Genomic DNA, 23223 nt, shown 5'->3' with positions numbered 1-23223 from the left:
TTATCCTTATTGTTTACTGAGTATTAATGAAGAATAAATTGATATCATTGATAGCATTTATGATGAAGGAAGAGGGGGCGCATTTCATATATTATATTTTGAGAAAGCACTAAGTGTATTTGGTAAAGTGAAGAATAAAAGATACAACTATATATGATTTTTCTCTATCTATAGGAAAAAAAAACACATCCAGGTATATAAAGTCTATGATATGACATTATACGTATTTCTAATTTATTAATTTGTGACACTAGTATAATAAATCAACTAATAAGTAATTGTTTAAAAAAAAGTTTAACTTGAAACTTTCAAGTGAATTCTTATTAAAGTTTTTTTTTAACGAATGAAAATAATGCTTCAACAAACATTAAAACAACTTTTTTCAAATATTATGTAGTTATAAAATAAAAATCTTTTTCAGAAATAAACTACATACGCATGTATATAAAATAGACAGATGTATTTTATTTATTCGAGTATTATAATATTTTAATATATTATAATTAATTATATTATAATTTTTAATATATTATAACTATTTATTTATAATTTATGTGCATATGATATAAAGAGAATCGTTGACGCATAAAGCAATTAATTTCGAATAACTATCAATTGATAATAAAAGAAACAAATATAGAACTAGCCAGAAAAGTTACGAGTAAAGAATACTACATAACTTGTAATGTCTAATGTCGCAATGTTTAATAGAGAATAATATAACTAGACTAGATACTAAAATGAAAAATAGTAAATAAATAAATGAATTGAATTATCTCTCAGTTGACATATTATATTGAAATAAACTCAGAAGTGCGATTTCTTACAAAAAATAAAAAGAAAAGAAATTAAAACTTTATTAATACAAATTTATTCAACTTTTGTATTAGTCACTTCTTGTTGTATTAGTCACTTCTTCAAATTTCTTATATGAATAACATTTTTTTAATCAATATTAAATAAATTTGCACTTATTTTCTCTTTTTATAAATAGGTTGAATATTAGACAATCAGTTATTTAATATCAAAATATTTTTTTATTAAAACGAATATATATATATATATATATATATATATATATATATATATAATAAAATAAATCCTGATATGCAATTTTATAATTATTGATAACAAAAAACATAATGTAATTATTACTATTTAAAATAGTAATACTGTTTAACAAAAATATATATTTAACAAATAATTGTATCATAAAGAATGCGATAATAGTATTTCAATTCTAAACTTTTATCTTAAAACTTTTATAACAATTTATTCCATTTATCTTCTAATTTCTAATCTGATTAAGAATGTTATTTAAAATTTAAGAAAAAATAAGGGTCAAATAACGACCAAGAGATAAAGATTATATATATATATAATTTATTCAACTACAAAAAAATATGGTGAAAATAAAATACGTTTTTTATTTAGCAATCGATAAGAGATAAACTCAAGTGCCTTTGAATTAATTAAAAATTTTAGTCTTATTATGATAATCTTATTAACTAATGTGCTTTAGTCTTATTAAAAAATTTTTCGATTATGTAAACATACTTGGTGTAATGGAAATCGCAAAGTCGCAACTTATATATTTATTAATAAAAGGTCCTCTTGTATTTCTGTAACCATCGAATTATAGATGGCGAATTGATCTTATGCCATTCCAGTTCGTATTTAGCAACTTCTAAAGAAGATTTTAAAGACTTCTGAATAGAAGTCAGATTCGACTTATGCTTGTTTATGAATGTTTCCAATTTGTTTATTAATTTAGATGTAGAAAAACGTTGCGACACACCATTGAGAATTGTGGCTATTACATCCTGTTTTCCAAAGCTGAAAGAAAAAATAATAATGTTAAATCGAAGTAGAAATTATCTTCATACACACGCACACGCGCGCGCACACACACACACACACACACACACACACACACACACACACACAAATTATTTATATATATATAGTGTGTGTGTGTGTGTGTGTGTGTGTGTGTGTGTGTGTGTGTGTGTGTGTGTGTGTGTGTGTGTGTGTGTGTGTGCGCATATATACATATTTATATCTGCGAATATTGATTAAATTATTTACTTGAATGACGTTTTTAGTAAAAGGAATTTAAAGAAATATATTTTACATAATTACATATAAATATTATAAACATTTATATGAATACGATAATATAAACTAGTATCAATATTGGAATTACAGATGCAATTTAAATATTGTATTTCAAATACTTTCTTCTTTGAAAATTAGTATTAGTAATCTCTCTTTTTGTTTTATATAGTTTATAATAATAAATAAAACTTACTATTTCTCAATTTCCTTGTGATATTTATCAAAAAAATCAAGAACATATTCAGCGCCAAGCAAGCCAGAGTTATAAACGGCCGCGAACACGCTCCTGCTGTCCTGATTTCGAATTCGACTGATCTCATAACTAGTTATGGCATATTTTAAATACCTGTTAAAAACAAATTAATGTTAATTATATTTTAAAAAGAACAGTAATAAAGACATATGCAATATCAACGTGAATGCTTTATTATGTTACTATTTTCCTTTGTTCGACTTATGTCTACAAACTGTACAAGTTAAAGAGACTTCAAGAGTACTAAAGATTTTAATTATTTTAAAAAATATATTATTAATCTAATCTTTTTATTAATCTTTTTTATTTGTTTATTAATCTAAATATTTTAATTCTATATTTATTTTATATATCCAATAAAATGTATAATCTACTCCTGAATAACTTAACATTTATAATAAGTAGTATTGAGCGAAACTTATTATCTTGTAACAGTACTTTTATATAATAATAACACTAAATAATAACAATATTTTCGTATACGCTTACTTTTCTAAAATGGTGGTATTCTGACTGCATCCCAAAGCTTTTAGAATCACCATTTGATCCGCCACATAATTGGAATTGAAGTATTCGTTCCATAAAAATTCCCAATCTTCAGAAGTTCCATGCCTTATAGCTACACAATATGCTGTAGTTCTCTCATTCGAATTGATACTGTCGAATATAAAATAACCGATACTAATCAAACTATGATATTATATGCGTAGATCTACATTATATAACAATTATTTGAACAAATATAATAAATCTTTTTTTTTTTAATTTTCAGGCATGCTGAAACATATAAGTCATATAAGTTGAAATAGATAATTGTAAAGAGTTTGTATATAAACGCTAACGTTACCAAACGCTATCCATGCACTACCTCGAAAGCGATAGCGTTGATAGCGCAAAGTTATGACGTAAAAATGCTATCAATATGACGTAACGATAGTATTTGGTAGCGCTACCAATTAGTAGCTCTCCGAACGGTAGTAGCGCTAAATTGCGCTATTAGTGAGTTCCCCGAATGCATCCTCAAGAATATAACATTTTTAAGGATGAACGATTATTTTGAATCACTCTTTTATTTATATATATATATATATATATATATATATATATATTTAAAAAAATATATATATAGCTTTTTTTTAATCATCCTATATATATATATATAGGATGATTAAAAAAAAGCTATATATATTTTTTTTATATATATATATATTTAATTTTTTTTATAATTTTATTTTATTTTATATATATATATATTTATATATATATATATATATATATATATATATATATATAAGGGTGATTCAAAAAAAAGCTATATATATTTTTTTTTTAATGCTAGAAATAATATACATATATAAACATACATATGTAGGTGTACATATTGAAATTTACTATGTACATAGATCTTGAATATATGTATTACTAACACAAAGTACATTATGATTTATAATACATATACTATGCATATCTTATGTACATTATGCGGAACGTAATTGAAATAAAAGAATATTTGTATCTACTCACCGGTCAGAAGCATTTGCTTTCCATTTTTTAAACTTATTTGTATAAATAGTTATGCATTCTTCGTCGTCCAACTTGCAGGCCCAGTTATTTACATATTGCCGCAATAAAACTGTTAATCTGTCATCATGTTCGCGATCCTCATATCCTAGCTCGCTACGTATATTACTGATAAGGGACAGGATATACGTCTAAGAATACAAATTAAATAGTGTTATAAAATTAAGTACAATTAATTCATCCAGTATATAATTTTTCTATTCAAAATATTCAAATTTAAACTTTAGTTGAAGTTTGGAACGTTTCTGGAAATTTTTAAAAACACATTTGTTCCTACTTTATTTTTACCTTCACACAGAAGATTCTTAAGTGTCAGAATACCAAATAAAAAATATCTCAATCGTACACACCTCAGAAAGCAGCAATATAATGAAAAAAAAAAAAAAACTCTCTTTCTATTGCTTTCCTACTGATTGAAATATTTTTTATTTATCTGGCACTTGAGAATTATTCTGTGCAAAAATAAAAGTGAAACAAATGCGTTTTTAAAAAATTTTAATCGTTCCAAATTTTAATCAGCTTATTAGCTTACACATTTCTTAAAAATATTTAACATTATTCATATCTGGTACACATTAAACTAACAGTATATCAATAGTATAAAACAATACAGATAACTTGGCATGACTTATGTAATTAATGTGATTGTCTGGTTTTCTAATTCTATAAATATTTTATAACATATTTTAATAATAAACCAACCTTAAATAAGTCATGTTCCGTAGATTCTGTGAATTGCTTATTAAAGTATTCCAAGCCATTAAATGCCGCTTTAAATGGCAAATAATTCGTTTCTCTCTTAAGATAAAGCAGTCTATCCAGAACCGCATCGTTATTTTGATATCCTGCCCTACCCAGATTTAAGAGATCATCTACAATTGCAGCTCTGTTTAATACATGAATTTCTTCAAATTTGTCACTTTTCAAGAAATCGAAAATACGTTGCCATCCACGGTCATCATAATTTACACGATAGAAACCTATAAAACAAATATAAAGATTAATTTTTTAAGATGCATATAATATACACAGATAGATATGAGATATTTTCAAATTAATCATATCTTATTTATTATTTATATTGATCAAAGTCAAAAAGTTTTGAAAGTTCGTTTAATATTTTTAACAATATACACACAAACTAACAGTAACATTACATCGATATTATAACTTCCCACTCAATGCGATATAAATGTATTATAATGCATATTATATGTAACAATTATATTGCTGAATAGAAAATTGTAACATTAATATTATTGTTACTTTGTATTCACTAGGTAAACAATTATTTTATTATAATTAATTTGTTATAATATTTGTTTTAGTACGTTCTAACTTTTTAATTAATAATTTAATAGTCAAGATATAATAATAACATAATAGAATCGAATTAAACATTATATATATATATATATATATATATATATATATATATATAAAATTATTTATAGAAGACTGTATATATATATATATACAGTTTTTTATAAATAATTCTTGTATACACTACAGGCAGTATAAACGTTATTCTATGCTAACCTGATGATTGAACATTAAATATGGCCCATTCTTCCGGATTAATTTTGAACTCTGCAGTAGTTTTTTCGTTATCCAACCAATATTTCGGAATTGTATTACTGAAATCTGGATTACTTTGTGTTGCAAATGTGAGCGGAATATACCAAGTAATATTCGTAGGGGTCTTCTTCAAGTTTCTCAAGAAAAAGCGTTCTTGAGTAAGATTTACTACACCATCGTCATTAATGTTAACTGATACAACAGGGTATCCGGCTTTCGTTGTCCAAGAATCCATTATTGTTTTTACAGGATAGTTAAATGTTGAATGTTGAATGTCTCTGTCTACTTGATTCTGTACTGCTTTCCATAAGGCATCCGGATGACCCAACCCTTCCTCTTTGCTGAAAGGTATATCATATTACAATATAATTTCTTGAACTCGTGCAAAGAAAGAAACACAGATATTGTATAAAAATATTAACAATTCGAAATGATGATTCATAAAATGTATGTATAACTAAATAATAATAACTAAATAATAATAAAAAGCAATTTTTTTTCATCAAATAATATATTACAACTTAGTATAAAAATAACTTTTTATAAATTTTAATTTGTTTGTAGATATTTTAACAATACGATGTAATATTAATATAAACTGCTGTATAATTTAATTATATAAAACAAGTTTACAATTGTTTACTTGTAATTGAAATATTTATTATAAATTTAATAAGAACATAAATTAAATTAATTTCTTTTCTAATTAATTCTGCTCTGCTACATTATTTTTGTTTTTACAAGTTAATTAATTATTTTTAAAGATTATATTTTAATTTCAAATAAATTAATTAATTATGTTTCGAACAGAATTGATTACAATTTACTTTGTAAACGTTTACTTAGTCTGTATGTAGTCTTGTAATGCGGCTACGAAACCATTTATTCCGAACGTGAGGCTCATCATACGAACAATACTGCCTCCCTTCGCATAAGTAATAGTACCTCCTGCGTTTTCAATTTGCGTTTTAGTAAGAGCATTTCGAGTCATCGGAGGAGCAGATTCAAGACCATCTGTTATTAATGCAGATTGATGTTCGTCCACCACAATTTGCTCCATCATGTTCCATGATTGTTCAATCTGTAACAAAACAAGTATTAGAATGTAAAAGCAAAATTTATTAATTTAACTTTGCATAAATATTGTAAATAATATTAAAAATGTTTTGTTGAAAGAGTCCTTTTCTATCTGTTATTTACATCTGTTATTTATATCAGTATAATGCAATTATCTAAATTATGCAAAATTGAGATTGTAAAAAGGATTATTTAAGCTAAATATTTGAATTTGAATCTTTCCTTTACATTTATATTTTATATTACGGTTAATGATGAAAAATCTAAATAGCGTTTTTTTATCTTACCTCCGCGGTACCGAAATACGAAAAATATGTGGCGAACGCTTCGCTGATCCAAAAGTAACTCCACCATACAGGTGTTATCAAATTTCCGAACCACATATGCGCAAGCTCATGAACAACTGTGGTAGCTACAGTCTGTTGTGCCAATGCCGACGATTCTTTTTCATCGTACAACATTTGACTCTCTCGATATGTCACCAATCCCCAATTTTCCGTTGCCCCTGCTATGAAATCAGGTATGGCTATCATGTCCATTTTAGGAAGATCATATTTTTGTTGAAACGTGTCACCGAACACTCTGAGAGCTGCAGCGCCAATATCCAAAGCGTATTTAGCTTGATTGATAACAAATGGTTTGGCCCACACTGTAAAATTATCTTTTTTGAGAGACTGGAATTCCGAAATGACGAAAGCCACCGTGTAAGAAGACATCGGAACGGTTTCTTCGAAAGTATCCCAAATCTTGCCGTCCGGAGTTCTTAAAATAAATATGTTATAAGTGAACAAGTTAAGGCGTGAGAATTTGTTCAACAATAATCTTGCGTTTTTTCTGATTACTTACTTTTCAGATTTTGCTAATGGCATGTTACTAAGACAGATATAATTTTCATCTCTTGCTATGTGAAAGGTAAATTTAGCTTTAAGACTTGGTTCGTCGAAACATGGGAAAGCATGTCTGGCATATATCTTTTGAAATTTCGTCGTAGCCAGCCATCTAGTAAAGAACATTTACATCAGTAAAGAACACATTTACATTATAAACTGTCATAATATCTATCATAATAACTATCATAATGTATATCATCATAATATTTATTAATATGTTGACGATATTTTCAAAACAAATAGTTGAAAATATTTATTTTGCATTTATGCGTATGCGATATATGCATAAAATAATATTAAGTATCAAATTTTTTTTGTCAAATAATTTGAAATCTTATTTTCTTATCTATATTGTATTATATTTATAAACGATTACTATTATTTATAAGGTACATTCATAAAATTATTATTTTATTAATTATTTTATTTTATAGTATATTAAACGACGTCGTCGTATCACTTACTTTATTTCTTCGTTTTCATCAAAGTAAGAACTTTTATAAAATCCAATCATATCATCGGTTAAGATTCCATTGTACTTAAAATTAATTTGTATAATTTTACCTTTTCTAAAAGGTTTTGGGTTACTGATAATGTACTTTTCAGTAACATTGTCATATTTATAAGAAAATCTTTTATTATTATATGAGTTAATAGACACTGATTCAATTTCAATATTTCCCACGTGCAACGTAACATGATTAGTTGTGCGTTTTACTAAGGCTGTAATTGTTGCATAGCCCTTAAATTTAAAATCATCTTTTAATTTTGGAATCAGCTTAATATCATATGAAATGGGTTTGATAGTTGTTGGTAATTTGTAATTAATAGACTTATCGTTTTGTTTATAATTTTCATTTTGCATCAGTGTATCTGAAAAGTATTATAAAATTGTTACAAAACTGTATATACAAAATAATTTATTTTTAAGTATGTAAAATGTTCCTACAAAACTGGCTGTACCATTTTGTGTTATATATAATTTTATATTACTGATAATATTATATTTAATTTTATGTAAAATCTTATATTTATTATAAGTTATGATTATTTTGTAGAATTAAACAATTTTTATTTTAATTTGTAATTAAGGAAAATGTGTTATTTACTTGAAATGCAAAAATATTCAATTTTATTTATTTTATAGAATTATGTGTTTTAATTTCTTTTTTTAAGATTTTTATGAAATAAAATAAAATATATGAACAGAATATTACCATCATGAAAAGAAGATTTATCTGCTACATTTCCATTGAGTAATGTAATTAATGTACAAAGGAACAGATGTTTCCGGAAGATCTTCATCTGTTAATAATTTTCTGTGAAGCCTTGAGTATAATTCCACGAGCAAACGAGATGTCAAATCGGAAAGCTAAATGGCAAATGAAGAACAATTATTATAACCGATCAATAATGAATCAATATATACAGCGACATCTGAAAGTCACATAAATTAGCAAATATTCACAATCAATAAACAGAGATATTCAACAAATGTAGCGCGTAAAATTTTAAACATACAAAACGATGTATGAAACATCTCCCGCTTGGAAGACTATATGTTTTAATATTTTAGATATTTTGATAGTTATCTTTAATTCAATTAATTAAAAGCAATAATAAATAAATAAAAATATTTTAATATAACTAAAATAGATTGTGACATAATAATTATAAAAAAATTTTTTAAATTTACACAAAATTAAAATATAAAAATTACAGATGAAGTATAAATTAATTTTTAATACAAAATACTATTTATAAAATATTAAAGAATAATAAATTAAAGAATAAAGAAATTAAATAGATCGATAATAGAATTAATTGTTAATTGAAAAAATGGAAAAGTTTTGGTAATGATTGGACAAGTGACTTTTCAGATGTTATTACGATTACAGAATATGCATCTTCATCCGCTCCTGGATTTCTCATACAACCGAAGATACAATAAAATAGAGGGAGACTGTGTTGTTTAATTGATATCATATTGGTATCAGTTGTTCAAGCTGTAATTGTTTACTTTAGTCCATTTGTGCTGCAACTGCTGCAACTAATGCAAATATTTAATATTGTAACATACAATATTCAGAAAAATCTTAATTATGATAAATAATACAATGTTATTTTAAAAGTTATAATATCAAAATTTACAAAAAAAAACAATTTCCCGAAAATTATAATTCTGAAGCTTAAAAACAAAGATAATACCTTAAAATATAAATTCTCCGAGATATATTCAAATAAACAAAAATTTAATAAAATATACAAATCTAAAACAATTAACTAAATTTTCCCTTTCCCAATCATTTTTCTCAGAATTATTGAAACAACATACAAGTCATTTATCATTATATAAATATGCCATCTACCATTATTTAAATATATAAATAGACATTATTACAAACAAAAAGAAATATTAATTATAAAAATCTGAATACTAATTAAATAGAACGATTTATAAATTTTCACAGTATTACATTAGGAAAAGATATCATATGCGGAATATTTAAAATGTCAATAAAATGTATATAATAGAATATTGAATATATGTTTCTATTTCTAATTTATTAATTTATAGTGTTAAATTTATAGTGCTATACTTGATTAACTAGTAAGTAATTGTAACTAGTAAGTAATTGTTAGAAAGCAAAAATTTAACTTAAAATTAACTTAATCCTTGAACCATTTTTTCTCGTATCTCTACATATTCTTTTTCAATTAATGATGCCTCACAATTATTAAATCTCCTCCAAACATTATGTAATTATAAAGTAAAAATCATTTTCAGGAAAAATCATAAGCTATACATACATGTACATAAAATAAATACATACATTTTATTTATCAAGCCTCTTTTAATACATTGTTACAAATCATTATTTATATACAATTTATGTATACATATATATAGAAAATCGAAATCACGCATAAAATATTTATTTCTTCTATCATAAAAAATTTATTTCTTTCCCAGTGGAATTAGTAACGAAAGAAACAAACTTAGAACTAGAATGTAACTTTCAAAAGGGCAAAAAAATACTATGAGCAAAATTACTTATGGGCACAAATTATTTATGAGCAAAAAGAATACTATATAAAAGAACACAATGTCCAATAGAAAAAAACACAAATAATAAAATGAAAAACAGCAAATAAAGTGCATTATTTCTTAATTGACATATTACATTGAAATAAACTAAGAAATGCGATTTCTTGCAAAAATAAGAATATTTTTAAACAGAAAGCTTAATTAACATAATCTCTAATTCTATTTAATTTTTATATTATCCGCTTCTTTAAATTTTTTATACGATTTAATCAATAGCATATAAATCTGTAATTATATGTAATTTTTTTTTTATTAAGGTTTCTGACTACTCAGCTAAGAACTTCGCGTTGTCAGTAGCAACACAGCGTCGCGGTAAAAATTTAAACTTTTTCATCCTTATTGTTTTTTATATTAAGTGACGTGCTGATAACGAAATTTTTTGTTGCATTTAATTTCGTTATTATATCCTGAATTATGCAGATGTAAGTTGTCTCGTATTTAAATTCGTAAAAACGGACGGCAGTTAACTTTTGAATTTTATGTAAAAGCATATTTTTTACTTCTCACAACAGCTGTAAAATTGTGTGTTTTTCTGAATAAGTCTGAATAAGTTTTATTTCACATGCCTTTTACGACTATTTATTGATTATCAGAAGAGGAAAAGATAATAATAGCTGCTCATTTTCACTTCAAGGGCCTTAATGTCGTCTCAAATATCACTTTAATCAAATATCTCTTTATTTGCAAATTACGTGTAATAAATTTCACTGTATTATTTCTTATGACGTCACGATTCCAATATAGCTGCGGCGACTAGTCAGGAGTCTTGAATATAGAAGATGCATAGGTCGAATATCAGTCAATCGATTACTTAATATTAAAACATTTTTTATTAAAACAAATATATATAATAAATTCAGTAATTGGACTTAACATCCAGTTTCAGCTTTTATAATTTGCACAAAGTATACGATGTAAGAAGATGCTACATCTTATAGAATATATGCTTACTAATAAGAGGACTTGTCGTAATTCTGTAACCATGGAATCATAGATGCGGAATTAGATTTACACCGTTCCAATTCGTACTTAGCAACCTTTAAAGAAGATTCTAAGGATTTTTGGATAGATGTTAAGTCTAGTTTATGCCTGTTTATAAATTCTTCATATTTGTCCACTAATTGAGATGTAGAATAATGTTGCGACGCTCCATTGAGAATTGTGGCTATTGGATTCTGTTCTCCAAAGCTGAAAGAAAAAAATAATGATCTTTATAAACCAAAGGTAGATTACCTTATTATATACATCTTATACAATATCTAATATTTATTATTTTAAGTTTTAAGTTAAGTTAAAGTTATTTAAGTTAAATAAGTTTCTATATAGCATATGAAGAAATATGAAGAAATATAGTCTAATAATTACACGTGAAAATATCAATATATATTAATATACATATATTATTATATTACCAATATAAAATTTATTTGCAAATGCGATTTAAATGTTGTATTTTATTTTTTTTTTGTATTTTGTATTTTTTTTTTATATTTTATTTTTTCATTTTATTTCTTTTGTAAATTAATATACCGGGTTATAGATTTTATGCATAGTAAAAATAACTTACTATTTCTCGATCTCTTTGGAATATTTATCAACAAAATCAAGAACATATTCGGCCCCAAGTAAGCCAGAGTTGTAAACAGCCGCGAAAACGCTCATGCTATCCATTTGACGAATTCGGCTGATTTCGTAACTAGTAATAGCATTTCTCAGATATCTGCAAGAAAATAATGCTAATTAGTTTTTTAATAGAATAATTATATAAAAAAATAATGAACAATAATAAGGCTAGTGAGAATCAGCGCATTAAACAATGTGCAAATCATATGTTCAATCTTAACTATATTTAGTATAGAAAGTGATGATGACTTTGAGTCATCTTCAGTGATACAAAAATATAGTAAAGATATCCAATCTCCAATCAGTGAGCCCAACCATAAAAAATAATGATAAAATGTCACTCACGTCAGATATTATCATTATTTTTTATGGTGGGATATTATCATTATTTTTTTATCGATTGGACTCAGAAATATATCCTTACTATATTTTTGTTTCATTGAAGATGATTCAAATTCGAATCGAAACGTTTGGAACTTTCTATTTACTGTTTATTGCGTTTCTTATTATCATCCATTATTATAATATCGTGAATCTTTTTCTATTAATATTTAATTATATATACAATATCTACGTAATAATTACATCACGCTATTATTTTCTTTCACCTGAATTATGTCAATAATTACAGAGTGTATTAACTAACAATGTTGTAAACAAATTTTAATTACTTTTATACGTTATTAATGTAAATATTTTGCTCTTAATTATATGTCTAATGAAATATTTAATCTATGTTGGATAATTTATTACTTACAATTAGTACTCAATATGTACTCAATTTGCTATTTTATATTAATATTTTTGTTTACTAAGTAATAACAATATTGTTGTATGAAACATACTTTTCTAAGATGGTGGTATTCTGATTGCATCCCAAAGCACTTATGATCATTACTTGATCCGCTGCATGATTAGAATTAACGTATTCTTTCCATAAAAATTCCCAGTCCTCATAAGTTCCATATTTCATAGCAATGCAATAAGCTGTAGTTCTTTTGTTTGGCTTGATGCTATCAAAAATTAAACAATTTAACGTTAATCGAACTATTATTTATACTTATTATAATTATTAAAAAAATTAAAGTTGACACTTGTATCAAGATTCAAGACACTCAAATATTCAAAATCTTTATGGTGAAAAATGAAATATTTATGGTGAAAGGTGAAATAATCGCAAAGAATTTGTATGTATGCTCTTTAAAGATGCCGCAAGCGCAATTTATGTACTGAAATCTATTATTTAAGTTAGAAATAATGTTCCACAGTATGTGTATACTATAAAAATAACAATTAAAATAAAAGAACTCTTATATATTCTTACCGGTTAGACGCGTTTGCTCTCCATTGTTTAAATTTGTTCTTATAAGTTGTTATACATTCGTCGTCGCCGAAATTACATGCCCAATTATTTACTTCTTGCCGTAATAAAACCGTTAATCTGTCATCATTTTCGCGATCTTCATATCCTAGCTTGGTACGTATATTAGCGATAAGAGACAGAACGTAAGTCTAGAAATATAAAATAAATAACGTTACGTTGTTATACACAATTGATTTTTTTCTTACTACACTTATTAATTATACTACTTGGTACTAATTTACATAAATTTCTTGAAAATTTTAAATATATCTAGATTTAACAAATTCATAAGCAACTGCGTATAATATAGGATGACTTATTAAAATTATGTAATTCTTAGCAATTAACCTTGAATAAGTCATATTCTGCGGATCCTGCAAATTGCTTATTAAAATATTTTAATCCGTTAAGTGCTGATTTAAAAGGCAAATAATTCGTTTCTCTCTTAAGATAAAGCAGTCTATCCAAAACCGCATCGTTATTTTGATATCCTGCTCTACCCAGATTTAATAGATCGTCTACAATGGCGGCCCTATTTAGTACATGAATTTCATCGAGTTTGTCACTTTTTAAGAAATCGAAAATACGTTGCCATCCACGGTCATCGTAATTTACACGATAAAAGCCTGTAATAAAAATATTGAAATTATTTTTTCAGTCCCTACATAAAATGTGTTTATGAAAAGACGTAAGATACTTTTATTTATAATATTATTTATAATGTTTATTTTTTTATATTATATTATGACCAATCTTCATATTTATTAAATTTTATAAATTAAAAAATATCTTTGTTTAATATTTTTAACAATTTACCTATTTTACACAGTTTCTTTTTATAATGTATTATTTAATATAATCTTGTTTTTCAATTATTAATAATTTAATAATCGAGATAAGATAATAACATAACAGGATAACTCATACTAAAAACATTAGTACATATACATATAATTTTTTGTAAATTATTTTCTTAAAAAGCACTATTCTATATTAACCTGACGATTGAAGATTGAATATGGCCCATTCTTCCGGATTAACTTTGAATTCTGCGGTGGTCTTTTTGGTATTCATCCAATATTTCGGAACTGTGTTACTAAAATCTGGATTACTCTGTGTGGCAAATGTGAGTGGAACGTACCAAGTGACATTCGTCGAAGTGTTATTTAAGTTCCTTAAGAAAAAGCGTTCTTGACTAAGATTTACTACACCGTCGTCATTAATGTTAACTGTTACAACAGGGTATCCAGATTGTGTAGTCCAGGTATCCATTATTGCTTTTACAGGAATGTTTGATGAACGTTGAGTTTCTAATTGACTTTTTATTGCATTCCATAGAGTATCTGGATGACCCAAGCCTTCCTCTTTGCTAAAAAGTATATGATATTTGTAATCTAATTTATTGATTACATTAAAAAAGAGAATTAATTATTTCAAATTTTTTTATTTTTCGTAATAAAATAATGATAATTAAAGAAATCAATCTTGTCGCATTATCAAGCTACATATCACAATTATAATTTAACATAAAAATATTATTTTTATGTTAAATTTAATACAATTAGAATACAATTTAATAAATATTCATATAAATTAATAAATTTAATTTTGTTTTTAATTTTCTATTGCTGCATTGATTACATCTGTTTTACTTAATTTAGAATATTAGTTATCATATTAAGATCATCATTGTATCTTATTTTTGAACAAATTAATCAATTATGTTTAAAATGAAATTTATGTTAATTTATTGTAAAATGTATGTTTACTTGATCCGTATGTAGTCCTGTAACGCGTTTTTGAAGACATCGTTACTAAATATGTGGCTCATCATACGAACAATACTGGATCCCTTCGCATATGTAATTTGGTCTCCTGCTCCTTGGACTTGTGAATCAGTAGAAATCTTGCGAGTCATTGAAGGGGAAGATTCAAGACCATCTGTTATTAATGCTGATTGAAATTGTTCCACTACAAATTGTTCCTTCATGTTCCATGATTTTTCGATCTATAATAAAACACAAGTATTACAATTAAAAGAGGGAGATTTCATTTTGCATAGTTTTTATATAAATAACGTTGAAAATATAAGGATGAAGCTTTTGATATTATTAACGATATATAATGTAAAAATAAACCTATCATTTATTTTTAGAAATAATAGTATAATGTACGATTACTTGAATCGTTCGAAACAAAAATTATACATAAAAAGTCGTTGAGGCTAAGTATCCAAATCTAGTCTTTGTTTAATTAAATATATTTAATATTTTTTTTAATGAGTGTAATAATAAAGTAGATTATATATATTGTTTTATTACCTCCGCGGTAGCAAAATATTGAAAATATCTAGCAAACGCTTCGCTGAGCCAAAGATAACTCCACCATTCTGGTGTTATTAAATTCCCGAACCACATATGCGTAAGTTCATGAACAATCACAGAAGCCACTCTTTGTTGTGCTGACGCGGACGATTCCTTTTCATCGTACAACATTGCGGTCTCCCGATATGTCACCAAGCCCCAATTTTCCATAGCTCCTGCTGCAAAGTCAGGTATAGCAATCATATCCATTTTAGGGAGGACATATTTTTGCTGGAACATGTCACCGAGCAGTTCGACGGCAGCAATGCCAATTTTCAAACCGTACTTGGCCTGATCGATAGTGGATGGTTTGGACCATACTGCAAAATTATCTACTTTGAGAGACTCAAATTCCGAAATGACGAAAGCCACTGTGTAAGTAGACATTGGAATGGTTTCCTCAAAAACGTCCCAGACCTTGCCTTCCGGTGCTCTTAAAAACAAATATCTTGTAAATATACATTAAAAAAGGCTTTGTGTTATAACAATTATTGACAAAAAATAATGTTTTTAGGTTTTTTTGTTTTTTTAATACTTACCGTTCAGATTTGACTAGTGGCATGTTACTTAAACAGTGGTAATTTTCATCTCTTGCTATATGAAATTTGAATTTAGCTTTGAAACCCGGCTCGTCAAAACATGGGAAGGCTTCTCTGGCATATATCGTTTGAAACTGTGTCGCAGCTAACCACCTATGATTTTATAAGTAAAATTATACATTATCAACTGTTATAACATTTAATGAAAATGACGAAATTTTTACTTTTTATTTTTATTCATTATCGTAAAGTAAAACAAAAGTAAACACATTACTTACTTAATCTGTCCATTTTCGAAGTAAGAACTCTTATAGAATCCAAGCGAATTGTCGGTTAAGATTCCATTGTATTTAAAATTAATTTTTATAACTCTACCTTTTCTAAAAGGCTTTGGGTTGGGTAATAGTATATTTTGCAGTAGCATTATCATATGTATAAGAAAATCTTCTATTATTATACAAGTTAACAGATACTGATTCAATTTCAATATTTCCGACATGTAGTGTAATGTGGTTAGTTGTGCGTCTTACTAAGGCTTTTATTGTTACATAGCCCTTAAATTTAAAATCATCTTTTAATTTCGGGATCAGCTTAATATCATATGAAATGGGTTTGATAGCTGTTGGTAATCTATAGTCGGCAGAACCGACATCTTGTTTGTAATTTTCATTTGGGATAAGTATAGCTAGAAAAAAGTATAAAATTATTTAAAAATTGTAAAGATAGAGTTTTACAATAAATATTAGATATATATATATATATATATATATAATTTTCTAACTGTTAATTAGTAATATTAGATTGAATTTTATAATAATATAAAATATTACACGTAATTTTATAAATTAATAAAAATTATTACTTTTATAATTAGACTTTTTATCTTATTTTATAATAAAAAAAGAATGAATTACTCAATTAAAATGTAAAAATGTATAGTTTTATTTAGTTTTTATTTAGTTTTATATTTTTTAATAATTTTCTCAAAATATATTTTGGAAGATAAATTAATATAAAGTATAAATAGAATTACCATTGAGAAAAGGAGATAAATCTGCTATATTTCTGCTGAATAATGTAAATAAAGTACAAAATAATAGATGTTTCCGGAAGATCTTCATCTGTCAATGATTTTGTGAAAAAATCGAGTAATTCCACGAGCAACGTAAATGAGGAAGGTGTGTGGCAAATGAAGCCAGAATAATTACTGTAATCGATCAATGACTGATCGATATATAAGACGACATCTGAGAATTCCGAAAATTGGCAAATATTCGCAATCAATAAACAAAGATATTTAACAAAAGTGTAATGCAGAACATTTTAAACATACAAAAACAATACGATCTTCTACCTTGGAAGATTATAGTTTTCAATATTTTATTTTTCTTGACATGATTTTATTTAATTAATTTACTTTAACAAAATTTGTTAAAATTGTATCAAAATAAATATTTATCAAAATAAATTTAAAAAAAATTTGTACAAAAAAAATTAATAAAGATAAAACTTTTAAATTTTATAAATTAATTATAAAATTAATTATCAATATAAGACACTTGTACAAAGTTAAGAAATATAAAAGTTGTAAAATTAATCAATAGTTGTTAAAATAAACTGTTTTAATAATTAATTAAATATGATATTTTGGATATAATTGTAGAACATGTAATTTTCTTCGTTCCTGGATGGAAGTTCTTGATACCGAGAATCCAATAAAATGGACGAAGACTTTATTGCTTAATTAATACCAGCTGTTCAGACTGGAATTGTTTATCTTTTTTTAATAGGCCATTTGTGCCACCGTTATAACAAAATCAAATATTTGGAGGACGCAATAACCCAAAGAATTAAAATTATAAGCGATACGATATTGAAATATGGTTCAGCAATTGAGAAAATATTAGCTATTTTAGACAAAAATGATTTATTATAGACAAAATACGTATATATGTATGCACATATATACGTTATTGTCGATATAATACTAACTTTTATTCTTGTATTGCAGAAACTTGCCGCTTATCAATGACGTAAATAAATTAATAACGCATCAATTATTTGTCATTTTCAAAGCATTAAGATATATATATTTTTTCATGTAAGAACGGATGATAAACTTTTGACACAAGATAAAGACTGGGTAATAAAAAAATTTTCCATTCAAAACCTTGAGATGAACAATTTAAGCTGTGGAATGAAGATGAGACCGCATTATTGTAAAATGCAGGACTAAAATCTATAAACAGTTTACGACTTTTTTTTAAACAACATATTTCAGTTTTCTTAGAGTTCAATTGATTCAAGTCACTGTTTCATTCTATCCTCTTCTGTTATTTTACTATAATGTCTTTTAGATTTAGACGATACAAGAGTAAAGAAACTGCTATTACAATATGAAAAGTTCATGCAAATTAATAATAATTGAAAAAATAATATATATAGATATGCATAAATATTTTAATTATAGAATTTCAATTATATATTTTAATTATAGAAAAGAAAACTAAATTAGATAAATAGATAAATCGTAAAAACTTATAAACTAATTTATTAAATATAACAATTTAACATTACATTATTACATTAAAAAGATATTGTTCGTGTTATAAATGTATGATATACAATGTAAAAGCTATTATTTAATGTATATGATAAAATGTGGAATACATATTTGTATTTTATTGGGAAAACTATTTAATTTGATTAGCTACTAGAATACAACAATGTAATGTTATTAAATATAAATATTTCTATATATGAAAACTATATGTACATGTACATTCACGTGCACGCACATTATCATACAAACATTAATTATATTAATTATATTAATTATATTTAAATTATTATTTTTCATGATATATAATAATTTTTGTAAGAATGCAATTGTTTGAGTCAACCTTCTATGACATCTAAATAAATTGATATTTAATTCCTTCATGAGAACATAATTTTTTACATATATTTCTTAAATAAAAGATTTCTGTCCTTAAGATTGCCAAATCTTAACAAGTGGTTTTGTTGTTATAATATTGCAATTCTCTTACATGTTCTGAAAATAAATATTATATACAAAATTTACATATAAACATCCATGCATCATGATCATTTTCAAACTTATAATTTAATATTTGGATGCTATTCAATTAAATTGTTATTCTATCTCAATTTCTGATAGATTGAAAATAAAATAAGTATATTATTCGGTTTATTCACAAAACATAATAATAAACGCAATAATAAAAATAATAGCATTATTTAATACCTGAAGTAAAACTGTTACAAAAATTATCTAAAGGTTTTTCAACTCAGTGCAATTTAAAAAAACAATTTGAAAATAAGATTAAAAAAATTGAATTAATAATATTTGGTAATGCAACAATTTAAATTAACTTTTACTTATCACACATAACTGTGTCAATTTAGTCCTATAACAAGAAACAAAAATGAAGTTATTTTTTCTGTATTATTATGAAATAATTTCTGTATTTTGCCTTTTCTTAAAACAAAAAAACCAATTTAAAATTAATCATTAGCGTTTACAGAGAGATAATATTAGTAATTATTTTTTTTTTTGTGAAAAGTATATTATAATAATATAAATTTATAACCTATACGTTTCTTTCTTTTTATAAAAGGCTGATAAAAAAAAATGTAGTTTATTATTATAAACTACAACAAAAATTGTAAGAAGTATAATTCCTATATTTATAAAAAATTATAGTTATATAGATATAGTTTATATAGATATGTTATCAATAATTTAAATAAAATAATTTAATTTTTAGATCAGTAATTAATATTTTGCACTTAAAAGGCTGTATAACTGAAAAGGCTGTATAATTGAAAAAACAAATTATGTTGAATTTTGTTGAATTTTTTACATTATATCCTTATCTTATCAAATTTTGAAATAAAATAATTCCAACACTGAGAAAAGTTATGTTATATTGTGCTTATTTTTTATATATTTTCAATTTTAATAATTATGTAATATTTTATTATATAATTTTAATTTTACTATTATAGTAAAGAAAATATTATTATAAATAATATTTCTATTCATAAATAGTATAGCTCTTCAATTTCTGTATTATTTAATGTTTCAAATTTCTTTGAGAGTTTAATTAAGCTTACATTACATACAATAATTAGTTCTTCTTTATTAAATATACAAAATATATTAAATATATAGATTGAGCATTGATCAATCTATTACTTGAATATAAAATTATATTTATTAAAGCAGGTATATAAAAAAAAAATAAATCATGACATGACAACTTCATTTATTCAAAATATATAATATATTATATAACTGTTTAATAAAAATATATATTTGATAAATATTCATATTATATAAAAACTAAATAGCAATACAACAAATTAAGGTTTACTTTTCTATTTTAGAAACTTAATAGCACAATAATCCATCCCAATAACTCCTGTCTTCAACATCTAATTGAAAGTAACTTAAATTATATGATTTTGGCTGAATCCAATTAACTAACCCAATTAAGTTTAGAACATAGTTGACTTAAGGAAGAAGATGTATGTTTATTAATAAGCAGTCTTGTCATATTTCTGTAACCATTGAATCATAGATGGCGAATTGGACTTAAACCATTCTAATTCATATTTAGCAACTCTTAAAGAAGATGTTAGAGATTTCTCGATAGATACAAAGTCCTGTTTATGATTGTTTATGAATTCTTCATATTTGTTTATTGATTGGGGTGTAGAAAGACGTTGCGACACTGCATTGAGAATTGAAGATATGGTTGTCTGATCTCTAAAGCTGAAGAGAAAAACATTATATTATGGATGATCAATTTTTTTATATGCATTTGTTAATATCTACTTAATACCTATTTACATTAACTATTTATTGACATTTTGTATAGCTCAAATAAAATTAGAGAGATATACTCTTGCTTGACACAGATTAACATATATATTACATTCCTAATATATTATTTATTTAAATGTATGATATAAATCTATCCGATTTTTTCTTTTGAATTAATATTAACTACAGTATAAAATTGCATAATAAAGATAACTTACTATTTTCCCATTTCTTTGTAATGTTTATCGACAAAATCAAGCACATATTCGGCTCCAAGCAGCCCAGAATTAGAAACGGCTGAGAAAACAATTGTACTATCCATTTTACGAATTCGGTTGGTTTCGAAATCAGTAATTGCATATCTCAAATATCTGTATAAAAAAGATTAAAATTAATTCCTAAATGAAGTAATTATATAAATAATACATGCAATATATAACTGCAATATATGACTATATTATGCTGACACTATTATTCAAACTATGTCTAAAATTGTACAGACAAAACTGACTTTACGAATTACTATAAAATTTTAATGTTTTGCTCATTATTATATTTAATAAAATGTTATTATTTCTTGATAGCTTATTACTCTTAATGAATGACAACATGTGTTTAGTTTACTTTGTTGTATTTTGTAACTTGTACTTTCTAATACTTTCTAAGTAATACCAATACTTTTATATAGTAAAATTACTTTTCTAAAATGGTGGTATTCTGACTGCATCCCAAAGCACCTAGGATCACAGTTTGATCCGATGCAAGATTGGAATTAATATATTCATCCCATAAAAATTTCCAATCTTCAGAAGTTCCATGTCTTATGGCTGTGCAATATGCAGCGGTTCTTTCATTCGGCTTAATACTGTTAAATATTAAACGATTAACTTTCAAACTACGATAACTATCCATAACAGTAATAACTATCTTTATAAACTACAATTAATTATTTCTTATTTTTAATATCTTAAATATATTAAATATTTAAACTTTTGTATAAAGTAAATAAAATTAAAGAGCCTGTAAATATATTTTAAACATATTAAATATATCAAATATATATTAAATATAAATATTAAAATGAATAACTTTATGTGTGTTTTATATACGCATATGTGCTTATATTATACATATATGTATACTGTCTGTAGAGTGTCTGATTCCTGATAGTACACCGCTTGTGTAGAAATAAAATGGGTCAATGTGAGCAAAAAAAGTCATCTACAATTTTCCGATTTTTAATAATTAATAATTCCTAACAAATTGCGAAAATCGCAAAATGATACAGGGCTTTTTTGCTCAGTTTGATCCGCTCTACAAGCGATATATCATTAGGAACCAGATCCTGTTATGTGTGAATTCAGTATACAACAGAAATTGCAAATACAAAGAATACATAAGAAAATATTTATATATTCTCACCGATCAGAAGGATTTGATTTCCACTGGTTGAATTTCTTGGTATAAGTTGTTACACATTCATTGTCGTCGAAATTACAAGCCCAGTTATTTATTTCTCGTCGCAACAAAACTGTGAATCTGTCATCATTTTCATGATCTTCATATCCCAATTTAGCACGAATATTTTCAATAAGAGACAGAACATACATCTAAAAGTATAAATTAAATAGCATTATATACAAATTATATACAATTAATTTCTTGCACAATATAATTATTTATATTCAAACTTATATAAGATTTTTAAAATTTTAATAATTAACACGTATTTGTATAATTTGAAAGAAAATATTAATTATAAATTACTTAAAAAGATTTGTAAATGTAAAACTATATGCACAGCTTGACACAGCTTATGTCATTAAGAATACTGATTTTTAAATTATATAAATATATTTATGTTTTATATTCTAATA

General features: G+C 24.9%; 5 protein-coding genes across 6 annotated transcripts; all 5 read right to left on the bottom strand.

The window, feature by feature from the left end:
• Nucleotides 1–1431: 1431 nt before the first annotated feature.
• LOC148937230 (aminopeptidase N-like) lies at nucleotides 1432–4333 on the bottom strand. Its single transcript, XM_089073559.1, has 4 exons — nucleotides 3896–4333; nucleotides 2861–3028; nucleotides 2312–2464; nucleotides 1432–1836 (listed from the first exon to the last, which is right to left on the bottom strand). The coding sequence occupies exons 2-4, from the start codon at nucleotides 2911–2913 to the stop codon at nucleotides 1599–1601; spliced, it is 444 nt and encodes a 147-aa protein (XP_088929685.1). The 5' UTR covers nucleotides 2914–3028; nucleotides 3896–4333; the 3' UTR covers nucleotides 1432–1598.
• On the bottom strand, nucleotides 3133–10614 carry LOC105423408 (aminopeptidase N-like). Its single transcript, XM_089073683.1, has 9 exons — nucleotides 8715–10614; nucleotides 7962–8370; nucleotides 7454–7606; nucleotides 6895–7369; nucleotides 6373–6611; nucleotides 5492–5871; nucleotides 4655–4932; nucleotides 3896–4083; nucleotides 3133–3148 (listed from the first exon to the last, which is right to left on the bottom strand). Exons 1-9 carry the CDS (start codon nucleotides 8800–8802, stop codon nucleotides 3133–3135), a joined length of 2226 nt encoding a protein of 741 aa, XP_088929809.1. The 5' UTR covers nucleotides 8803–10614.
• An 803-nt stretch (nucleotides 10615–11417) lies between these two features.
• On the bottom strand, nucleotides 11418–14652 carry LOC105423397 (uncharacterized). The gene is made up of 2 exons (XM_089073455.1): nucleotides 12174–14652; nucleotides 11418–11794 (listed from the first exon to the last, which is right to left on the bottom strand). The coding sequence occupies exons 1-2, from the start codon at nucleotides 12275–12277 to the stop codon at nucleotides 11557–11559; spliced, it is 342 nt and encodes a 113-aa protein (XP_088929581.1). The 5' UTR covers nucleotides 12278–14652; the 3' UTR covers nucleotides 11418–11556.
• Nucleotides 13041–17615, bottom strand: LOC148937229 (aminopeptidase N-like). The gene is made up of 10 exons (XM_089073682.1): nucleotides 17528–17615; nucleotides 17025–17179; nucleotides 16773–16801; nucleotides 16495–16647; nucleotides 15914–16388; nucleotides 15362–15600; nucleotides 14591–14961; nucleotides 13941–14218; nucleotides 13554–13741; nucleotides 13041–13242 (listed from the first exon to the last, which is right to left on the bottom strand). Exons 1-10 carry the CDS (start codon nucleotides 17613–17615, stop codon nucleotides 13041–13043), a joined length of 2178 nt encoding a protein of 725 aa, XP_088929808.1.
• Nucleotides 17616–20649: 3034 nt separating this feature from the next.
• Nucleotides 20650–23127, bottom strand: LOC148937228 (aminopeptidase N-like). Of its 2 annotated transcripts, XR_016138491.1 has the most exons (3): nucleotides 22769–23127; nucleotides 21565–22211; nucleotides 20650–21295 (listed from the first exon to the last, which is right to left on the bottom strand). XR_016138491.1 is itself a non-coding variant. In XM_089073448.1 (2 exons), exons 1-2 carry the CDS (start codon nucleotides 22954–22956, stop codon nucleotides 22040–22042), a joined length of 360 nt encoding a protein of 119 aa, XP_088929574.1. In that variant the 5' UTR covers nucleotides 22957–23127; the 3' UTR covers nucleotides 20650–22039. The 2 variants fall into 2 exon arrangements, 1 of the variants encoding a protein (XP_088929574.1); XM_089073448.1 differs by having other exon boundaries at nucleotides 20650–22211.
• Between the last annotated feature and the right edge of the window lie 96 nt (nucleotides 23128–23223).

This window comes from Pogonomyrmex barbatus, unplaced genomic scaffold (assembly GCF_055798465.1).
Source record: "Pogonomyrmex barbatus isolate J1 unplaced genomic scaffold, ASM5579846v1 scaffold15, whole genome shotgun sequence".
In the NCBI taxonomy this organism is placed as follows: domain Eukaryota; kingdom Metazoa; phylum Arthropoda; class Insecta; order Hymenoptera; family Formicidae; genus Pogonomyrmex; species Pogonomyrmex barbatus.
This window is presented reverse-complemented; position numbering and strand designations above follow the sequence as displayed.